Source organism: Lepidothrix coronata, unplaced genomic scaffold (assembly GCF_001604755.1).
Source record: "Lepidothrix coronata isolate B3197 unplaced genomic scaffold, Lepidothrix_coronata-1.0 Scaffold12, whole genome shotgun sequence".
Taxonomy (NCBI): Eukaryota; Metazoa; Chordata; class Aves; order Passeriformes; family Pipridae; genus Lepidothrix; species Lepidothrix coronata.
This window is the reverse complement of record NW_016690192.1, coordinates 1,886,935-1,909,479: the sequence shown is the minus strand read 5'-3', so window position 1 is coordinate 1,909,479 and position 22,545 is coordinate 1,886,935. Positions and strand designations below refer to the sequence as shown.

Below are 22,545 nucleotides of genomic sequence, written 5' to 3'. Positions count from 1 at the left end.
ATGTAAATAATCTGTAATTACAGTAAATTTGGACTTCTGTTGACATGAGCTTGTATAAATCTGTAAGTTTAAAATGGAAATGTTAATTACTTTGTGTCATACCTATTTATATAAAAATCAGAGATTTTTGGGGGAAATCTCCCCGTTACTGAGAAAAATCTTGCCTAATGGGAAATACTGAATGTATTTCATAAAAACTCACAAAACTGAAATGAAAAGAAGCATTTACTGATCATTGATTAAGGATATACTTTCAGTCTCAAAGTTTAAAATGTATTATTAAAATTTCAAAGAAAAATGGTATTAAAAAGCAAAGTATTACATCAAAAATCAAAGCATTAAGTCAGTCACTTAACAGTAGATAGAACCAGTCTGGTTTATGTGTTTTATATGTCCAAGTCTCTTGCTAGAACCGGTCAGAGCAATGACCGTGCTAAGGTCTGTTTTCTTTTGTCTATTCTTGAACTTCTCTTTGAGTGTCAGCAGAGTACCTTAAATGGAGGATTGGTGCCCAAAAATACAGGTTCCCTGGCCTCCTGTTCTGAAAAGTGAATGTATAATCATTCAGCTGAGGTAAAAAAGTTGTAATGGCATCGTACCACCTATCAGCAAATGCTTTTGAAAGCTAAGGTTTACAGTGGGGGGAAAATGGTGCTCGCAAGAGTGGCCTACTTTAGTCCTGTTTCTTTTCCCAATAATTTGGTTTTCTTTTGCCAATTCTTAGGTTAATTCTTAGGTTTTCCTATTCTTAGGTTAATAAAATTCTCTTAGCACTGATGGCAACAAAAAAAAGAAGAAAAAGATAAAAGAAAATCTGTCTTGACTTTAGTGGGACCTGGAGTTTGGCCCTGACTTTTTTTTCCTTTTCATGCAGATATTTTATTTGAAAGATTGTAGTGAGCTAATAACATTTCTAGGAAAATTAAACAACTGCTACATATTCAAAGTCAATCTTCTCAATACACTTCTGTGGACCTAAAAAGAGATAAGGTTCAGTTTACTGTCACTGAGAAGTTTCCTTTAAATACTTTTATATTGTAAATTCTATTGTAGCCTTAGTGGCTGAAAATACAAGTTTAGGGCATGGTATATTTTGGAAGCAGAGTTCTGTTGGCACAAATAATTTGGGGTAATCTACATCCCCAGTTGCTGGAGGAAATTAATATGGGAGGGACTGACATCACTGGCTGTCCAGCTGCTTGTTCAATTCCTGCAGAGGAGCCTTGGTACCAACACTGGCACCAACCACCCATGGGATGTGCCATCAGTTCTTCCTCCCTTTCCCTTTCCAAGTCTTACAGCTGTCAGACCATGTGAGATTTTGATGTAGGAGCTCCAAGGAGTAGATAAGTTGACCACTGAATGTCTGTGGAACCAGAAGTAATATTCCTCAATATATTATTTTTCTGTAATAAGAAAGAAGAAAAATTGAACAATTAACCATGCACTTTATTTGCTAACATTTTCAAACTCAGTTTTTTGCAGGTTTTGTTTTTGTTTTTTTTTTTTTAGCCAGCTTAATTTTCAGCCTCTTCTTTCCCTCTGCTTATCTATGAAAATGTACTGAGAATTTGCTTGTTAACAAGCTTAGCTTGTGTTGCTTAGAAATCCAGAAGTAGAGGTGTCAAAATTGTTAGTTACTTCAAAAATTAAGGCTTTTAATTTTTAGGCACTTGATTTAAATTAACTCTGTTTGAAGGGTATTTTTTCATTTTCTACATACTTCCCGCTGTCACAAGTGGAAAAACCTTTCCTATGAGCTTTTCATGAGCATGCTGTATTTTGGGGAGTACTGAAGGGTCTGTATCGTGCATAACTGGAAAGACTGAGGGTTTGATTGGACTAGGCTGTTTCCTTCTATGTTTATATCAATTACAGAATGAAAACATGAGTCATGTTATCAGTTAGCATCTACAGATTTTTCAGATGGAGTCAAAATTAGCTATAACAGAGCCTTGTGTGAGTCCGTATGGAATCCAGAGCCTTTCACATATGCTGTGATTAATGTTTTCAGAGCAATTAAATATGTCGTTTGCCTCCAGTATTTGCTGAAAACAAATAAAAAATCAGAATCTGAAAAAGCACAGCAGGATATTTTAGTTGCTACTGAACATTTGCCAAAAGAAAATACGGTTATGGCAATGTGAAACTTATTGACAATCACATTAGAATTACCTTTGAAAATAGGCATACAACTTTGCAGGACTCTTTTTTTTTAGACCTTTTCTTACAAGACTTTGTGACAGGTTCAGAAAATGTCATGTTCAGTACAGATGACTACAGTAGAATTTGTAGTGTCTCTCGTGCACATGATCATACTTAGCATTGACAATGAGTTATATTTATTTTCTGTATTACAAAACTATAAAAGACAAGAAATAGAACTTTGTGATTTCATTTTGTAGTAAGTGATTAATAAGTTGTCACAGAAGCCAAATGAAGTTGCTGAGTGAAGATATTTTTGTAAGGTAACGTTCTGTGAGATATTCAAGCAAATTGTGCATCTCTTGCTGAAGCATCCAGTGAGTGTTGTATGAGTTCCTTGCCATCAGAGCAGAAAAACTGCAGGTCAGTAGTTACAGTAGGAGTTAAAACTAACACATTATGTCTCAAATAATTTAGGAGTCTTTCTTGTCTTCTTGTATTGTAAGATACAGTTATGCTGACCTGCATTCAGAATTTGTCCTTTATTGCTAAGAGGAATAGCATGTTGGAGTGTCATGGAATAGTGAAGATGTGAAATAAAATACCACAGTCTGTCATTCTTTTAAGTGTATGTGGTAAGAAAAAATAGAAGTGAATAAGCCCAATTTAATTTCATATGCCACTGAACAGGTCAAATCTTCATAAATAGTGTTTAGAAACAATAGCTGTGGTATGGTGTTGCTGCAGTTTTGTGGCCTGTGGAAGATTGTACACAGCCATAGTCACCATGTCTATAACTTAAGTCCTGCCTTCTATTTTGAAAAATAGATAGCTGCATAATTTTGTACCTAATTAAGCAAACAGGATGCCTTTTGTAACATCCAGAGGTTTTATTTGCCTGGAGAATCACAAAAAAACCCCAAGTTTGTGACAACATGAACATATAGTTGGCCTGTTTAAACTGGATCTTAAGATTTTATTTTTTTTTCTAAATGTTCAGTACCCACACAAGAAATTTTCCTGTGGTTACTTTTCCAGTTCTAATTAGCTGGGTTTATGTGCTTTGAATGAAACTAGGTGGAAGAATTTCCATTTGGTTTCTGCCTCAGGTAACCTTAGGGAAGTGAGAGCGTGCTTTGCCTTGTTCCACTTACCATCAGTTCTTAATGTGCATCATAGCTTGATATTTTGTCTGGTCATCAATATACTGACAAGCCTGGTATTAATGGCATTATGAGTGCTAAATACACCCAGTGTTTGTGAAGATAATGTGACTCTCTCGATTTTGAGAATACTTAACATTAGAACAGCTTTAAAGGCTGCAGTCGCCTTATTAAGGAAGGAGTTCAGGAATGGCCTTTGGTCATTCTCAGCATGCTTCCTTGCATTTAAGAGTGAAAAGAGAGATGATAATGTTGTGCCTGGACTTGTTCATGTAGAGTTTAGGGTACCCTGGGGTTTTTGCATCTAACTGTAAAACAAGCTATAACATGCTTATCCCTGATTTTCTTGTTTTTCTTTCAACCATTTCAGGGCCCTGCAGGAGTCATTAAATCAAAACTTCATGCTGATTGTCACCCATCGAGAAGTCCAGCGGGAGTACAACCTCAACTTCTCAGGAAGCAGTACCATTCAGGAGGTGAGTGCTGTTTCACAGCTGAAGAATAAATGTAGCTCATTATAGTTAATGCCAGCTCTGTTAAAAGGGGTTTGCATGGTCTTGATGGATATTCCTTCATTTTATTAGTCTTTTTTTTTTTTTAATCAACTGGATCATCAAGATTGCTGTAGTTTGATTAAAGAACTTGGTCAGCAAAAAGGTTTTCTATTACATTATACAGAAAGGATGTTTCTTTTTACAGCATAGTAGCAAAATACATGAACAGTATTTATTGAGTTGTCCAAATTACATTTTATCTTTAAGCCTCTTGAAGCTCCCTCTATCTTGTCTTCTTTTAACCAGCTCCATCTCCATTTTATAGGCACCTCAACTGGTTGCTGTTGGAGAGCTGTAATTCTTGCTGGCTTGGGAGCCAAATGGTTTTGTGTATAATGGATGTTGCTGCCATTCTGTGGAATGGCCAGCAAGGGGTGATATTGGAGAGAACTTCATCAGAATTAAGTCCTATAGGAACAAATATCTCTAATATGACTCTGGACTCTCTGAATTTAGAACAAGCAGACCCTTGCATATTTTTAAAACTCCTTTCCAAAACAAAGGTTGTTGTTCAGTGCTCCATGCTCTGTCTAATGCCAGATGTTTTGGATGTTATTTTCCATATAACCCACTGCCTTCTGGAAACACGACAAACAACCTAGAAATATGAATCTTCAGAATTCACATTACAAAACATTAAGATTAAATGTTTGCTTTTCAAATTAAATGTATGTTTGCTATTATTGGTCTGACACTTCTCTCAGTCTTTTAGGGTTGAACAGATTTTATTGAAGTTTTTCACGTCACATGCTGACATTGTAGACAGAATTAATTTAAGTTCTGTAATGTTAGCTATGGGAGCAGTATCTCATGCAACACTAAAAAATGATAATTAACTCTTTTCATTGTGAATACTGTTATTTTTAAGATCTAAATTGTGATCTTTCTCCTGCTTAGAGCCTGTTTTCTACTTTTTATTTTTAAACCTATTATAATAATTTCTGTTTTGGATTTTTGTGGTAATACAAATGAATGTGTTTGCATCAGTTTGATTTTTGAGGGGCTAAGGTCTGACTCTTTACAATTAAACAGAATTGGAATGTTTATGGAAATAAATTATCAAAACATGTTGTTTTAATTTTAAAATGGTGAGATTTTAAAAGAAAATACATACATACATGTTGTCAGTTTGATTTTTATCTATGCTGTATTGCTTACTTCTTTGCTGGTGGGTCTTAAAGGAACCAGAAAGCTGTGACAGGGGAATCTCAGCTGCCTTTACATGCACTGAAGTTCTTGTTTGTTGGGAATGGCAGGTTACAGTTAACATGTAACCTGTCAGTGTAATTTAAAAGTCAGTTGTGGTTTTCTCCACTAAACAACCAAAATAAGAAACCCCCAGCACCCCATCACCAGCATGAACAGGAAACCTTTCTCTGCCTTTCTTGTATCTAAGTCTCACATCCAGTAGAGTGTGTAAAGTTAAAAGACCATTTCAGAGGGTGAAATGAAAAGAGCTTTCTGGCCCTTCTTGTGCAGCTGATGCTGAACAGGTGAATGTTCCTGTCTGTGCAAAGTCTCCTGGAAATCCCTGGGGATTTGGCTGAGGTAAAAGGGTTGCAGAACATTTGTCTAATTATACAAAACAAGCACTGTTTTGTATGTTACCTCCCTAATGGCTTCTTAATTTAATTTTTTTTTTCTTTTAGCATAGAATGATCATTTTAACAAATGATTGATGAATCAATCTAGTAAGCCTTGTGATTTGGAGGAATCAGTGATATCTTTTCTTCTTTCCTTTGTCTCCATCCTCTCCAGGGACTGTTAGATTTTTTTTTTCTTCGCTCTTGTTCGCACTTTAACAAATTAATAGTTTACTTTCCTTCTGGTGTATTTTTATAATGGTGGAGAAGCTCAGTGTGAGATGCAGTTGCCAACCACAAGAGGGCAGGAAGGACTATTCAATTATTCTCTAAAAATGCCGCTCAGTGTTTTCAAATTAGCTTCTGGTATATTAACAAAAAGGAGTATAATGGCCAAGTTATTGTTTGATTTACAGATAATTGGCATATTGCAGGGAGGAGACTTAATTTCACCCTTTTAAATTAAACAGGGAGATTTAAAAAGACATAAAATATTCATTAATGTTCAGTGATTATAAAGCAGTGGCATATATTTATTCTACCTTTATTACTGTTTCGATGGGAAAATACTGCAAATATTTCAGAAATCGACTTGGCCATACTGACAAGTTGAAATGTTTAAGCAGTGTTAATGCAATCTACTCACACGCTATATCCTATGCAGAAAGATTCAAAATGACTACATCAATTATTAAAAGAAGTATTTAAAATTCTATAAATGTTCTACTTCTTGCCACAGTTGGGTGCAACTGTCTCTCCAGCGCTAGTTGTTCAGTTTGTTGTTATTATTAATACTGGGAATTTTAAGGAATATATATTTTTTCCAAGTGTCTCAAAAAAAACCCAAACTCACACCAAAAACTCAACCCCACCACCCTTTCAAAACCTCATAAATATTTTGCCATGGATTAAAAGCAAAATCCAGTGAGCTCTCAGCTGTGCTTTCCTAAACTACGATTTCTTCATTTCTCTGCTGTCTTTTTTTTATTGTTTAGAATGCATGTTTAATAGTAAATGATATTTGGATGAATTTTTTTTTTTTTCAAAGAAATTGTGGTGTTTGGTGGGGAAACAATGTGACAAAAATTTCTCTGAGAGAAGCCTGGAGCTGTAGTGCTCATGTCTGCTTCTGCGATTTCTTGCATATTAATTTAATGGTTGGATTTTTGGATGGTACTTGAAAATGCCTTTGTTTTTTTTTTTACCATGCTTTATCTAAATTTTTAACTGTTTACATATTAATTTTTAATTTCTCAGCTTAAAAAATATAAGTTGCATTCAGTTATATTGTTGTGGGATTATGAGTTTATACAGAATCTTCGGAAATTAAATAAAAAAATGAAACAGAACGTGTAAGAAATTCTGGAATTCAATTTTTAATTTATTTTTTTTTTTTTAGTTGAGCAGGGTAGTAGTTAACTTGGAAATTTAATAATAACTTGGTGGTCTAAATTGCAAATTAATCTGTGTCACAGGTTTCTGACATCTGTTTGTTCTTGTAAAATTGCAGTATTAAGTTAATTCTGTGCAGATACTGTTCTGGGAAATATCATAGTTACTTTTTTCCATGATCTGCATTTTAAAGTGGAAATTAGTAGGTTTTATGCCAGTTTGGAGACTGTAAATGAATACATTTCCAGTGTATTAGATGGTTAAATAAGAATAAGTCTAACAACTTGAACTCCTAATACAAGACTAAAAGGAGTTTTCTGCCTAAGACTTGCTCTTTATTCTGCTAAGATAATTTGTAGAGGCTGTCTGTAATTGGAGAGAATTTTTAAGTTTAGGTTTGAGAAGCTATGTGCTAAATTATTATAAGGTATTTCCACAATCAGGATAACTTATTTTCTGAGTATTCTTACCAATTTATTCTCATTTAGAAATGAACATTTCTACTACTTTTCATTTTTGCACATTGTAGTTGTATTATTTGACAGAAATGAAGGACAGCCCTTTTCAGAGGGGGCAATATTTAAATGTTTCATGGAAAGCAAGTTTGTGTTCTGATCCTGGAGCAGACAAACTAATTTGCAAAAAACTTACTGGATTTGAGTTCTTGTCACAATAGCGTGCTCTCTGCTTTTTGTTTAAGTCCCTGCCAGAGGGAAAAAAAGCAAACATTTTTAACAAACTGGATAGCTCCAGTTAGTTATAAACAAGGAGTTTAAAATTGTCTGTTTTACTTTTGATACAGACTTTGAAGCCTCTTTGTGATTCCCGTGTGCAAGGATTACAGAAATGTCCACTGCACACAAGCTGTGGCTGCTAAAGGGTGGACGAGTTAAATATGCAGAATCCTCAGTCCTCTCATAGATTGGTGATTTTATTTTGTAACTGCTGGAAATTCCAGTTGAGAATACTGTGTAAAGCACCTACTGGGCAGTATAATTCTCAGTAAAACATAAAATTGTGCAAACAGTGCAAAGAAGATGGGTCCTTAAGTACTGGCTGTCTCTGCATAGCTGCCTCTGCTCTTTATTCCGTTCCTTTAGCCAATAATCTAAACGGGGGCTGCTGCTCAGCATCCCTGTCACCTGTGCTAGGTAATATATTTGTTCTCTGTTCCCTACAGACTTAACTGGCTAAGGTGGAATATGAAAAGCAATGTATCCAATAGCACTCCAGGCAGGAGGAGGAACTATTTGTGCATACAACTGCTTGGGCTGAGATAAACTGTAAATTCTGTGTTGACAGACCCTAATGACAATTTGAAGTCCTTTGTGATGAAATTTTTTTTAAACTTTTCTGATAAGCGGACAAATGTTAAACAAGGTGCAAAACCACTGTTTATGAACATGCAGGCAGAAATCTGATTTAAAAGGCCTGAATGAATGTAATATATAAATACAGATAAGCAGATGAATTACCTTCAGCATGCAGAAAAATAATCCGGCTGAAGGTCTTGTACCTTTTTCAGATCTGTTTTTTGATATCTGAACAAAATATTTTCAGGCCAGTTGTTGTTGAGTGAGATCATTCAAAGTAAAGGTCAGACACTGACATGAGGACATGAAACGTACGTGTAAATAATGTTATTCTTTTAAATGTAACTAAGTGATTAAAGTAACATACATTTGCCAGAATATAGACAGATCCAAGTACATACATTACCAGTTTCAGAAACAGTTGTTTTATATTTTGACATTTTTTACTTACTTTAAAATTGTTGAAAACTATTCTTTTTGTAATAAAAATCAGTAACTAACACTTTTTGGTATTTAATAGGAGGTGCACAAACGTTCTATTGTTCAAATATTCTTGGTATCAGAGAAGCTGGTAAAATACATTGCTGTACTGGTTGTACGCAAGAGCAGTATAATGTTTTTGTGAAATTTGAACATTTTGTTTGCTTTTTAAAGAAATCTGTCGTGTTAAAATTGTATTCAATTTATAACGAGTCAGAACAACAGTATACATAATTTAAACATCTATCACTGTGATAGCCTCAGTGTTCTACAGTGATAAATGAGTACCAGCTAGCGAGCCAGGCTTTGACTTTTTGAACAAGGAGAGAAAAATCTTATCTTTAAAAAGCTAAATCAACTTCTTGATTTGTTTTTTTTTGCCTTTCTGTTATAGAAAACCAGCACATTGCTAAAGTAAAGTGTATTTGCTGAAAGAAATCCTTAATAAACTTTTTGTAAGTGGTCATGTGTTGGAAATTATATGAAAAGGAAGTTCCTTGGGAAATGAAGAGAAAATACCTTTTATCTACCTGTTCAAAAGTGATAGCTTTATTAGACACTTAAAATATCATAATACCTGACTGTAGAGATCTGTTTCGAAGACAGGCATAAAACTATTCTTCTTCTTCTCTTTATGCAACAGAAACAGCAATAAGAGATAAAGAAAGGGCACTACTTCTCACTTAATTATGAAACTTAATATATTCCTGACAGAATATGTTTCATAACCTGTAATTTGGTTTTGGTGGGTTTGGACGTGCATATCATTAAAGAAACGATCTTCAGTTATCAAAAACTAGTAAACATGGACATTTTTATATGCAAGAAAAGGCAGAGAGTAAATAATTGCACTGGTGACCAATACTGTAATAATCCTGTTTTACAATATGCACTTGACAGGTTGTAATAGTGCTAATTGAAGAGACTAATTCACACTTGCTTCATTCTATTCAAAGGCAAAATCAGCAGCTTGTTTTGCTTTTGACCAGATGGTCCTGATGAACACCTACTGTGCACTTTAAGTGCTTTACTAGAATTACAAAGGCTGGGGGCTGCATCCGACTCAAAATGATTTGAGAAGAGAAAAAAACCTCACTGCTCAATGGATTTGGTGCAACTAAATTAATTCTAGTGGACCCATTACACATTGAGCCCCCTTTTCAAAGTGCTGAGCCTCCTCGTTTGTTCTGTAGCAATGAGAAAGTGAAAGGCAGATTACTGCAAACAGAAATAAAAAAAAAGTGCTGTGAAAAGGAGAAAAGAGGCCTTGAAGCCTTTTCATATCATTTGGGTTTTTCAAGTGCGTTATTTTTGGGGAGGGTGGATGTATGAAAAGCCAATTGGAGTTTTTTTTGTTTTAAAGTGCGCTATTTAAGTACTATGAATATAAAAGCAAGAGCAACAGTTGACTGAGTTTACTGTGGTAAAGCTTTGTGTCCAAGGATGAATCAAATTCATTATAGTCAATGCTTTGTATTTTCATATGAATGTAGGGTTAGTTTCACAAGACTGTGTCTGTTTAGGATAATTATAATTTAATATTTTCCTTTCATAAAGTTATCACTGTAGTTTATCTAAAATTTGCTGAAAGCAGGGTTTTTTCCTTGAATAAATTTAGAAGCACTCAGAGTTTAAAACTCCAAAGGAAGCTGTCTGATTTGCAAGGGAAGGCGAGGCAGGTTCCAATAGCGTCGAAGCATAGATTATTATAACTAATTAGAAGTCACACATCTGTTAGCTTTCAGTTTGTCAGCTTGTAGTTTAGTGTGTATGTTTATATCTCTCTTCTTCCTTTCTCTCCTTCTCTGTCTCTTTACACTCTGTCCGTAAGTGTTGTTGCATTGGAGAGAAACTCTCAAAAGGATAAGGATCAATTTATTTGAATTTGAAAATAATGAGGAGTCATTGTTATAATTTTGGTTATGGGTTCGGCTCTGTAAATGCTCAGTCATGTGAGTTGTCCTTATTTTAGAAGTAATCATGTTGAATTGAATGGCTTTGCTCATGTAATTTAAGGATGCTAAGGATTTTGGGGATCAAGACCTAATTTAAAACCCTGAATTTTTTAAAAACTGCAATTAAAACCATCGCTTGCAATTCTGATTTTGAATATTTGCTGTGTTTTACTTTCGAGGTGGTGAATTTTTATGCAAGGCTTCTATCATAATGCTAGCTATTAAAAAGGTGTTAGCATGAAATGACAAGAAAACCTAAGCAGCTTTATGAACATATTAAACAGCTATGTCCCTAGTTCCTGTGCTATTTAAGGTGGGAAAGCAGTACTCTGTAGCTAAATAGCATAGTGCTGTTATCTGTGTAAATTATATTTAGTTGAATAACAAATGAAAAATTAAAGTTAGCATTTTTTTTTTTGCAATTAAAAAAAATTAATTTACAGCTTGTAAATTAAAGTGGTTTAGAACACGGTTTAACCTTTCTATCCTGTGTTAACTATAATATGATCACTTCTATTATTGCATGATATACACTTATATTAAAAAACCACAATCGTTGAATTGCTGATTTGTTTTCAAACAATGAAATTTGTATTTGTGCAAATTATAGTAGGCACAGTGTTCTCTCATGTTTTCTCATCAAACAACCCAATTATACTTATAAATAGTGAGGTGCTAATGAACTGTTGTTCTGGAAAAGTTGATTTTTTTTTTTTTTAACTTGAGTAAGAAAGGAAACACTTCACAATTTTAGAGTGTTTGCTTGGTGAGAAAATATTTGAAAATATTGTACTTATGTAAATCATGTTGGTGCTATCACTTTTAAATACACAACAGAAGCTAATCTAAAATCCCCATCAGTTCATATGGAGCCTAACTAGATTCTTGACATTGTAAATTGCTCACTTAATTGGGATCTGAGGACTTACGTGTATTCATTGAGTTACAGAAGTTGTTTCCTAAGAGTTTATATTTCGGTTTGAAGTTTATCACTGCATTCACTTAATAGAAAGAGGTAATTTTTTGGATAGTTGTGGTGATTAGGATATTTAACATAGTAGTTGTGGAGTTAGAGCACCAAAATGGTATCTTGAAGCAGCAGTGTAGTGATAGTGCTGCACTGGGTTGCTTTGTAATTACTATGCAAAGAAAACACTCAGTTGCTGTTTCAGCTGTGAATTAATAATGTTTGTCTCTGTCCCGTCCATAACATCTTAGTGACTCGGAGCACTGTCTCTGTAGTAAACCTGTTTCTTAGGGTTTTTCAGTTATGTTCCCATATCTGTGTAAAACATGAACTTGAAAAGTTATTCTTTTGTTTTTGTCCCAAGGATCGTGGGCGTAAATTGGAGAGCCTTGCACTCATTTAAAGGATAAAATGGCCTCATAATCACCCTCAAGAAATCCCTGTTACTGTTTTTAAAAAGGGTTATAGCAGCTCTCAGCAAATATTTGCAATAAGTGGCAAAATTTATGCCTTGCTTTGTGATAGTTGCGTGACCAGACAGTGGGGTATAGGATTGTTTTAAGGTTTTTACAGCTGCAGGGAAAAAGCATCTGTTCCTAGAAAAGCCTTCATTGTTTAATTTTGACACTGACTTTTCCATGCTGCTTGTACCAGTCTCTGGATTAGGTGCCACTAAGATAAAATTTGTTTTAAGTTGCTCTCAAATACAGCTGTCACTATACACAGCCTTGTAGCTTAGGCAAAGGAGACATAATCAAAACAAGCATTTTTGTACAAGGTCATTTGTTAGACTGGGAAACCCAGAACAGGAATTTTGACGGTATTGTATCTTGTGAGTAGCTCAGCTATTAGATTTTGTGTTTGTTTAATAATTCTGGTGATGACTAACATATATGACTCCCTCAGAAACAATGGAAGAAAGGGACTTTTTTAGCTGCACTGCTTTTCTTTACGTATACTTTATATTAAATTTATTTTGGTTGAGCAGTTACTTCGGTATTCAATTCCATGCACTCCATGTATGTGTGTTTGTTTCTCCATATCTCTACAGTGAAATGGAATGATTTACAAAAATTAGGGAAAATTGACATTTTTGAAAGGGCTTCCATTTTTTTCCTTCAAAGTTTCCAGTGAATTAAAAATGAAAGAGCACTTCATTTTATGTATCCCAGAGTTGTGTTAATTTCTACCCAGCTGGTCTAAACTGATTGATACAAAGCCAAATTTGTGACCGCCTGCATTACAAAGTCTGCAATTTGCTAATGAATTATGATAATAATCTTTCATCACACATGAAAGATTTAGACAAACAATTTACTAACTATATAGTTTGATCACAATTTTTGGGTTTGTACCAAGCCTCAAATCTACTTTATTTTGCCCTGCCTAGATTAGCAGACCAAAGTGAACCTACCCTTACCTTGTTTTGAAAGCAGGAATGCTGGAAATTAAATGGGGATAATGGTGGACAGCAGAAACGATACAGGCTTGTGGTGTAAATATCCATATTTAATGTATATACAAATAAAATCACCCAGTGTTCAACTAGAGGAGCATCACAGTAGGCATTGCACAAGAAGTTGTTAGAGACTGCATCTGCTGTTGTGGGGACACAGAAGTAAATGAAAACAGGCCATAGCTGTTTTTTAAGTTAGACCTTCTCTGGGTGTGATGGAGGCAAACTAATTAAAACATAGCTAGACAAAGCCATAGGAGCAAACTGGGCTTAAAAGGAATGGAAAGGAAAACCAAATCCTCCAGAAGAGGAGCATAAGATCCTGTCAGCTTTAGTGAAGTTTATGGTTGCCTGCATGTCACGTCAGCAAAGAGTTGATCTTGAACATTCTAAGGACTTTCTGAGGACAATGTTCACAGTAGGACATGAGCACAGTATAAGCAAATATCTTCCTATATGAAATGTGCTCATTTTTGGTCATCTCGGACAGGAGATCATCCACCTTCTGACCAGAGGTTACTTCCCAGTTCTGCAGAACTTGCTTCTGAACACAGTAATAAGGAGAGGAGCTCTGTGTTCGGTGCCCTCTGACTTTTCTTCTGTTTTGCACATAGCCTTTATCATTTTCCTGCTCCTCCTGAGCCCAGTAGAGTGGATTTAAGTAGACAACATTTTGATGTCCGCCCTAGAAAAACCATCAACCAACCAAGAAAACCCACACATGTCCAGTGTTGTCATTGTTACTTGGATGAAACCGTTGACTTCAGTGGTTTCTGTCTTTATGTGCTTTTCTTCAGACCATGTGGTACCCAAAACAGCTGGTTTCTAACCCCAAAACCACATATGTATTGCTGCCCCAAACAAAACCACATTGAGATTCCTGTGGCTTCTGTTATGTAAAGTATTGTTTGACTGGTAAAAAGATAAAAAAAATAAAGGAGCTGTGAGTAAAGGCAAGAAAGTAGGACAATGAGCAGCATGAAGAAAATGCCATCCAGAGCAGGGACTGGTAATTTGGCTCTGTGGAAAGGTTAGTAAGGGAGCTTGGAGAAGGTGCTGACTGGAAAAGGGGTTGAACTATGAACAAATACATTTTGTTGTGGTTTTTTTATTATGTTGTTTGTTCTTACCATAGTTTGGGAACTACCAAACTATGAATGAATTACCAGGACTGTATTCATTAATTACTTCTTACTGCATCAGGTTAAAAGAAAAAAGTCTTAAGTTTGGTTAGAAGGGGGTATTTTTTTCATCAGTCTTCTTGGGTAATAGAAAGGACAGAACAGTGCTGTAAAGATTAAATCTATTTTAATTCACTGAGTTTTGGAATAAAAAGGTATTATTAGAAAACCTGGACATTTTTTTCCTTTTTTCCCCCCTGCATTACCTACAGAATCTCTCATAGACTGTGCCATATGCAGCACAGAACAGTGCTAATATTTATTCTTTGGGGTTGATGCTTTTGGAACTATGAGAATTTAGTACAACGGTGAAAATTTTTGAGACATGATTCTTTGTAGTTATTACTTTGGAGTGGCAAAGGGTGTGTGAACAGCACAGATTTGGTGTACCAAAGACTTTAACCCTGGCCACTCTTCTTTGCCCCTAGGAAGGTGATTATATCTAGTAGCTGTTACCTGGTACATTGAATACCTGCTAGCTCTCTTGGCTGTGATGATGTTACTGTAACTTGGAAGTATAGAATAGGTGAAGACCTTCAGAATATTGGAAACAGACAACCAATAAAAGGAAAAAAAGGAAAGAGGAGTACAAAGAACAAGGATTTTTTTACTATTTTTCTGCAATTTGTATTTAAGGAAGAGAGATCTTCTTCCTATGAATATGTACTTCTAAAATGGCAGTAAGTCTGTCTGTCTGGTATCACATGGCAGAGCTGTACATACTTTACCCCAACAACCTAAGACCTGACTTAATTTCAGTCATTTTGCTCACAGCATTAGCGCAAAATTCAGCACCCCAAATATCTCCGCAGTTTCTTCCAGTTTTATATTGTTCTCAAAGTTATTTCACTCATTTGTGATGACAGGCTACCTTTTATGGAACTCAGCAACTCTATCCCAGTAACTCTTACTTTTGTTGTGCCCTATTATTAATTTGTCTGTAACTGTAAGCTGAATTTCAGTTCAACATCTCCCCTCTGTGTCTTACATAAACTTCTGTTTGCACTTATCCACAAAAAGTTCATCTTTTAAGACAAGAAGGACTTATTCCTGAATAATTCAAAAGTGGGGAGTGTAAGAAGTGCTTGGATTATTCTGGGGAGGGTTTTGTGTGTTGACAGTTTCACCTATAACTGAGTCTCTGTCACCCACTCTGCTTAAAAGGTCTTGGCTCTTTTTCATTCTCTGCATTGACATTGGGCTGGCAGAGAAAAGACTAGACTGCAGCTGGGAGCTCTGACCATGGAGCAGCCTAGGCCAGGACTAAGGCGAACAAAATGGAGAAGCTCTGACCTTCACAAAAAGCAGCAATAGAACAGTGGAAGAGGACACTTCTTCTGTAGTACAAAACAATAAAGTGAAACTTCTCACTCTGATACAAAAGGTAAACTGCCAAGTCAGGCAGGTGCAATTAATTTTTCAAGGATTTGGTCCTATGTGGCCTTTGAAAAATATGGAAGTTCTCTAGAGCATTCTGTGAGGTTTGCATGAGATTAAAGTTTCTTTTTTTGATTGAACTAAGAGTAGTAGACTGAGATGAAACTTGAACTGCCATGGAGATGTTTTTACTCTCCTCCTTAAATCTTCCCACAAACCACCAAGTTATCGTTCACAGCTGTGGCTCCAATATCACACAGGTCAGTGCAATAAGAGGTCTGCAGAGAAAACCAGTTGGTGACAAGGCTGTAACACCTATGCTGTTTATCTTTCTGGCATTCTAACAGTGACCATTTCTAGCTGGTCCTGTGGACTGAGTCTTTCTTATCAATTGAATTTTCAAGATTCTGCGTTTTCCATTTTAGTTTGGTCTTAGTGGTATTTGGTTTGTCTGCTTTGAGGCTGCTCCATCCTGGAAGCTGATGTACAGTAAGTTGGACAAGTGGGAGGCTTAAGATCAGGAGCATGTGTTTGAAGTGAAGTGCAATTCCATTTTGCAAGGACTAGATCTCCATCAGTACTTTGGTGCCAACCAGTATTTTCAAATCTTGCTCCATTGGGAAACCTCCACTGCAGCAGAAACACTGTAATATTTTAATAATTCTGTGAACAGAGGTGGTAAAATTCTTCTTGAATGGGAACAAATAAATGAAAGATTAAGTGAAAAGTGCACCTCCTGTGTGTTTTCAACTCACTGCAGAGTAATCATGCAAAGAATCACCATGAGCAGTAAAACAAGCCTTTTGAATACCCCTTAGAGGAGTATGTTGGCATGGTGTTTCTTTCATTTTTTTTTTAACTGAGAACAATTTGAAGTGAGGAACAATAAAACTTGGAGATGAAATGTTTCTTCTGAAACATAAGTGCAAAGTGCTTGAACCAGAGGATAATTTTAGCACGCAGTCTGAAATAAGCATCTGTTGTCTCAAGACTCTGGTATAAGAAGAGAACTGAAAATCCAATTTCGGTTCTCATTTTGTGTCTTTTGCCTTGTGTCAGTTTATAGTTCAGATCTGGGATCCTTCAGATTTGACTTACAAAATCTGAAGGTCAGCTATCTATTTTTTCCTCTGTAGGTCATTTTGCTTGTTTAGTAAACAGTGTCTTTTTATCTCTTTTTTTTTTTTCATCTTCTTTTTAAGATTTTTTTTTCTTCTGTTTCTTTAATTTTCTCTTAGTCCACACACATCTTCTTTTACGCTACTTTCTCATTTCTGCTTTTTATCTTCTGGTTTATTGACTCTTGCAGGTTTTAATGAAATTTTTAAAAATAATTTCTTCATTGCTGCTTGTTTAAATGAAATATCATGATCTGGCCTAACTTTTCTAAATACTATTTTCTCTTTATAATACAATACAGAAAAACATACTGTAAATCAGAAACTTTTAAAGTATTGCACTGTCTGTTTTTTGCAATGTAGAGTGCTTAAGTATGTTGAATTATACTTGTAAAGTTTTCAAGTGTGTCAGTACAATGCTTGCACGTTAGCATTTCAAGGACTGAATTTTCACTGATGATTATATGAATATCAGTCTTTTTTCTATCAACTAAATCATTATTGCTGATGTTAACTTTGATAGCTAAAAAATATTACACCTTGCTAGGATTTAGAAAGGAGGCATTTTTTACACTTTTGGTGTGTTTTTGTTGGTGTATGTTTTATACACTGAATTTGCATAAGTATGAGTGTCCTTGTGGTTCAGAGGAGGAGCTGTTAGTATGGATCTGTAAAACAGTTGTTTTATTAATTTATTCTCAAGGAAAAACCAGACAGAATAGCTGAATATGTAAATGAGCAGTTTGTGATGCTATAGCTTGTCTAATAACCATTGATGCAGTATAGCTGAGCAAACTGTTTCAGTGTGTGCATATACAGTAGGTATTTCTCTCCAAATTAATATTTGCATTTGAAATATGTGTGTAGTGCAAATACATGAGAAGTATATAACAATTAATAATATTTTGAGTTTGATGTTTACATATTATGTGCTCTGCATTTTAATTCTGAATGTTATCTGCTTCTTTAATAATTCTGAACTAGTGTTCCAAATATATTGATTTAAAGATATTTATTGCCTAATTATTAAGGTTCGATAGGCATTAACATCCTTGAACCAGTTTGAGTGCGATCAGTCATTAGTTGGCACTTTTTGAGGTTGCCATTTTGTTCTTCCAGGTGTCAGACTGTTTTAGAACCCCTGTATCACCTTTAGTAATGTTTTTGAGTTGTAGTAATGAGGAAAACTTACAGAATAGGACACAACTTTAATAAAAGTTTACAGCTTGGAACTGCTGTGTGCAAAGCCAGAGCTTTAAAATAAAGGTGTACTTCTAATCTGATTTAGTTAAACCAATGTAAGCTGATGGGTGAACATTTGTATTTATCTTAAGGAAAGCTTGTTCTACTTTAACATAAACAGGGGAGTAATTAGATGAAGTTAAAGCAAAGTGAGCCTTGTCCTCAGTGAGGTAAAAAGAATCATTTCAACCTGTATCAGTTAATACATGACAAATAAATTGTAGTAAACCCCTTGTGTTTACATGCAAAAAACCTGGTTTCATCTTGATTATATAAGGAAGTATAAACTACAGGCTGTACTAAAGTCAGCTGTGCCACTTGTAAAGCAGTAAAGTAACACCAAGTTACACCAAGTGTACCTGGAACATGTACTAAACCATGTAAGCATGTCCTTCTGTCAGTGCTCCTGCCATCACAGTCTAGTGGGCTTAAGGTTTTCCATCTGAAGTGGCTCGTGTTCAAGTGTATAAATAAGGACTTTGATTTGAGGACCTTTCACAGTCTTTCTTGATTTCACGTAGCACATTATTATCTTTATTATAGTAATAAATAAATTTTTAAAAAGTGGCATGTTCTTCAAGGTTTTTGTGTCTCCTCCTGGATTTCTTTCCATGATGACTTTCTTCTTCAGCCAAAATGAGTCCTTTGACTTTAGATGGTTCCATAGACAAAAAAAATTGCTTCTCAGACTTTTTAAAAGCTCTTTCTTAATTCCTTGCATTGCTTTATTCTCCAATTTGTGAATTGTGGCCAGCTTACTGCAATGCAGCTGGAATAAGGAAAAAAAGTCAGTTTTGCACTCTCTTTGACTGTTTGGCAAATCAAGTGTAGTATTAGAAATTGCTAGAAAGCAATACAGTAATACATTAGAAATTACTAGAAAGTTTAGTGTTCATATTCATCATAAACAAAAATATACTTACAGTGTTAATTTCTGTAAGCATGCTATCTATGTTCTACCACTGCTAAAATGATGACTTGTTGGGGTTTTTTTCAGTTCTTTCTCCAGTTTAGTGATAAATGTCACTGTTGTAGAATAGACATGAAAAATATTCTACCATATCATGAGGTTCATGGTATTTTGGAGGAATTCAGTGTTGCAGCAGTCCTTGTGTGCTCTTAGGGAATGTTGTGAGAGATCTGGAGCAGTGTTTATGCAAAACAAACTTACCTGTATTCCCAAAATGCACCTTTTCTGGTTAGTTTATAAAAAATAAAGACCTTGGAGCATAAAGGCCAATTCTGCCTTCCTGTCTGTTTGCACAAATAGGATGGAGCTCCCACAAAACCGTTGTGTTCTGAGAGTCGTGTCCTGGTCTCCTCATGGAGGTGTTCTTAGGGCTTGAGGGTGGGAGAGGGATGAGTTATTCTCAGCAACCATTGCTCTTAGGCTTCTCCTTTGGATCCTAGCTGGGAGTCAGTGTCATTTTGTAGCTGTATTTAACTCCCTGTCATTCTGCTCCACTTTTTCTCCCCATGTACAGCTTTGAAGGCAGCCCTGGGGTCGGTGGCAGCCTGGCTTCTCCAGGAGCTGAGCCACCACTTGGAAAGGGAGCCTGGGAAGCAGTGCAGACGCAGGAGCCAGGCAGACCTGTCAATGGCTTTTTTTCTCCCTCAGAGTGTTAATTGTGGTCAGAAGAGTTAAGTGTTTCTGTAAAATTAACATCTTGGTATTATGTATTTATTTTCCACCATGTAGCTTGGATGTCAAGTTTACCCAGCAGACAAGTCAAAACAAGAACATTTTTTCTAACTGCTGCTACAGCAAGTCTCAGCCTGGGATCTCAGAAAATCACAGTGTACCTTCTGGTTAGCAGCTAATAGGAAACAATAAAGATTTAGGGTTCAGAATTTAATTGGCACTGATGTTGATGCAGGAAGAACAAACCGCACACGGTTTACTCTTGTGAAGCTTTATTGATTCCTTTTTAAAAGGAAAGCTCTGATGAAAGTAAAAAGAGGCGTTTAATTTGCAAGTATTTCTACACAGTTTTTATTCTGAAATGTGCTCTTCTGTCCTTCTCTATCCCTGCACAGTAAAAATGCCTTAAGATCTTCTAAATCAGAGACAGCTACTGAAAAACAAAAGTGTAAGGTTGTAATTTCTACTGTTCATCTTGCTCATTTGCATGGTTCTGGAGCTTTCTTGCAGGTTAATTTTACATCTTTCCCAAGGCTAATGTCTCATGTAAGTATTTTGTAAGTATTTTTAAGATAATGTGATATTAGCATATCCTCAAAATCTCCAAAAGATTCTAATCTTTTAGCAACCCATTTCTAAGGATTAGATCTGGAATATCTCTCCTGAAGAGGTGGTGATATGAACCAAAGCTCCCTATTTTTCTGACATTACTTCTATACCAGAGTCTGAAAACAGGATCTTTTTTTGTCACTTATTCAACTGAACTTTTGAATTTCAGTGAGTAACAGGATTTTTCTTCAAGCACAGATTGATTCTATGCTTTGAGAGTCTGCAACAAGCTCAAAGATGTGCAGCAGAATGAACTGCAGATGCTTTTAAATGACTTCCTGCTCCCACGGCTTCCTTGCAAATCATGATAGAGTCTCAGGTTATCATCACTGGCAAAGCCACCATAGATGAACTTATATCTAATAGCTGGTGTCTCAATCTCTACTTACCCAAAAGTTTTTAATATTTTGGAAAGGAGTGACCTATTTTTCCCCTCCAGTCTGATCTGTCCATTTTCTCTGTAGATTTGGTGACAGATTACACATGTCTCTGGTCTGGGATTACGATTTAAAATGCCTGTCACTGTGACACCATGACCAGCAGCTCTTAGCTTTTTGTTGGCTTTCTGCCATCCCTGCAGTGTTTTTTCCTGCTGCTTTTTAGGAATTGGTTTTCATAAGACATCTGCAGGCAAGCCTTTTCTGGGTCTTCTAATCCATTGGGCTTTAGTAATGGCCTCTTATTTCAAGGGAAGAGGATTTTACAGAAACTATTCCAAATATCCAAAATGAACACAAGATGAGGATCTTTAATACCCTGTCTTTAAAACAGGGTATACAAATGTCTTCATTTTTGTGTTTATGTGGAGAGTTTTTATGTTACTGAGCTGGTTTTACTGCTTGAGGAGGTCAGTCTGTGCCAGATTCCTGTCTGTACATTGTAGCTCATTTTCTGTCCAAGAACCTTTTTGGTTCTTAATGTGTCAGGACTGCTATTCATGCACGTGTTACTCAAAAACACAAAGCTGCAACATAAATTCACCAAGTTTATTTTCATCAGTCATGCATTCCATGTGACTGGATACATACATAGGATTTTGTCCCTTTTCTGATGGTTGGTGGGTAAGTGACAGCTCACTGGCCCACAAGCTGTTTATAAAATGTTTTTCAGCTGCTGTTGATAGTGTGTGTGCTCAAGCCTCACCTACCCCAGTGTCATGGTGCTGATTGCACTTTACTAAGGATGTTCAAAGACCTGACTTCTCTGTTAAAAAGTATTTGGTCTTTCAGAAAGGCCCATCCCTCTGGTATATCTTTGTGAATGCTAAAGGGTTGTGTGTCCAATTGATTTGGAACATTTCTGACAAGAGACACCAGGGAGGATATCCCCGAAGCTTTCCAGGTTGTGGTTGCTCAAGGCTGATCTTTTAGTTCCAGACACAACAAAAAATGTGCTAATAAATGTATTCTAGTCCTTAAGTCGCTTTAGAGTTCCTGTTATATACACTGATCTGTTGGATGTGCCTCTAATTAATTTTCTTTTAAGCATTCTCATTTAGGTAATGAAAGAGGTGATCATGATTTCACTGTCATGTTCGAAACAATTTTAGGTGCAGGGCATCCTCTCAGTGTGGGTGAATGACCAGCAAAATCTCTCAGTCCTTTCTTCAAGTTTCCAGGTTGTTATTGCTGGACTGGAACAGATTTGTCTTCCCCATCTCAAATCCTTGGACCCCATGATGTATGTGGATGCTTTCAGGGTCAAAGGGTGCTTGGTCATCTCCAGTACTAGATGTTCATCCTAATAGGTAGAAGTAGTCCTGGGCACTCAAAAAGATATAGCTGAATGACCTGGTTTTTGTAGAAATCTAGATCCTTGTCTCTCATGGAAGCTTATTTCCAGGGAATATTGGATCGTTTTCTGGATATTAGGGTGCAGAGCTCTCAGATATCCCTTAACTACGCAGTAAATTTTTGTCATCTCATCCCATTAGCCACTAGTGGAAACAAAGAGGTTTGCTGCTCCCAAGCAGCTGTTAAGTAACTGTCCTTTCTGCTCAGAGATTTCCTTTGCCGTTGTTGCCGTGAGACAAAAAATATCCTGAAGTATGTGAAAAAAATGAAGACTTGGTGTAACTCACTTGTTATAACAATAATAAAAAAGGCTGCCTGAGCAATTCATTACTCTTTTCCTTTCAAGCACTTTAAAAGAAAAACAGAGCTGAAAATATTTCTTTGGGAGATACTGAAATACCTCATTAGGTCTTTCTTTTTATTGGCTATTAAGGTGATAATTCTGTAACAGGAATGAAAGTGAGGATGTATTTTGCTTTGATTTATAGGAATGTGTTAATTTGAACTGAATAGATCATTTCTGATCTTAGTATTGGTTATCCAAGAGTATTGTTTTGTAATACATAGTTTCTAGT

General features: G+C 35.8%; 1 protein-coding gene across 1 annotated transcript in view; it reads left to right on the top strand.

Annotated features, from left to right (window-relative positions):
* FAF1 (Fas associated factor 1) overlaps positions 1-22,545 on the top strand; it is a 156,912-nt gene that overhangs the window by 44,543 nt on the left and 89,824 nt on the right. Inside the window, exon 7 of the mRNA XM_017805595.1 lies at positions 3,679-3,784. Coding sequence (XP_017661084.1) covers positions 3,679-3,784 — 106 coding nt within the window. The remainder of the gene's footprint in view (positions 1-3,678; positions 3,785-22,545) is intronic.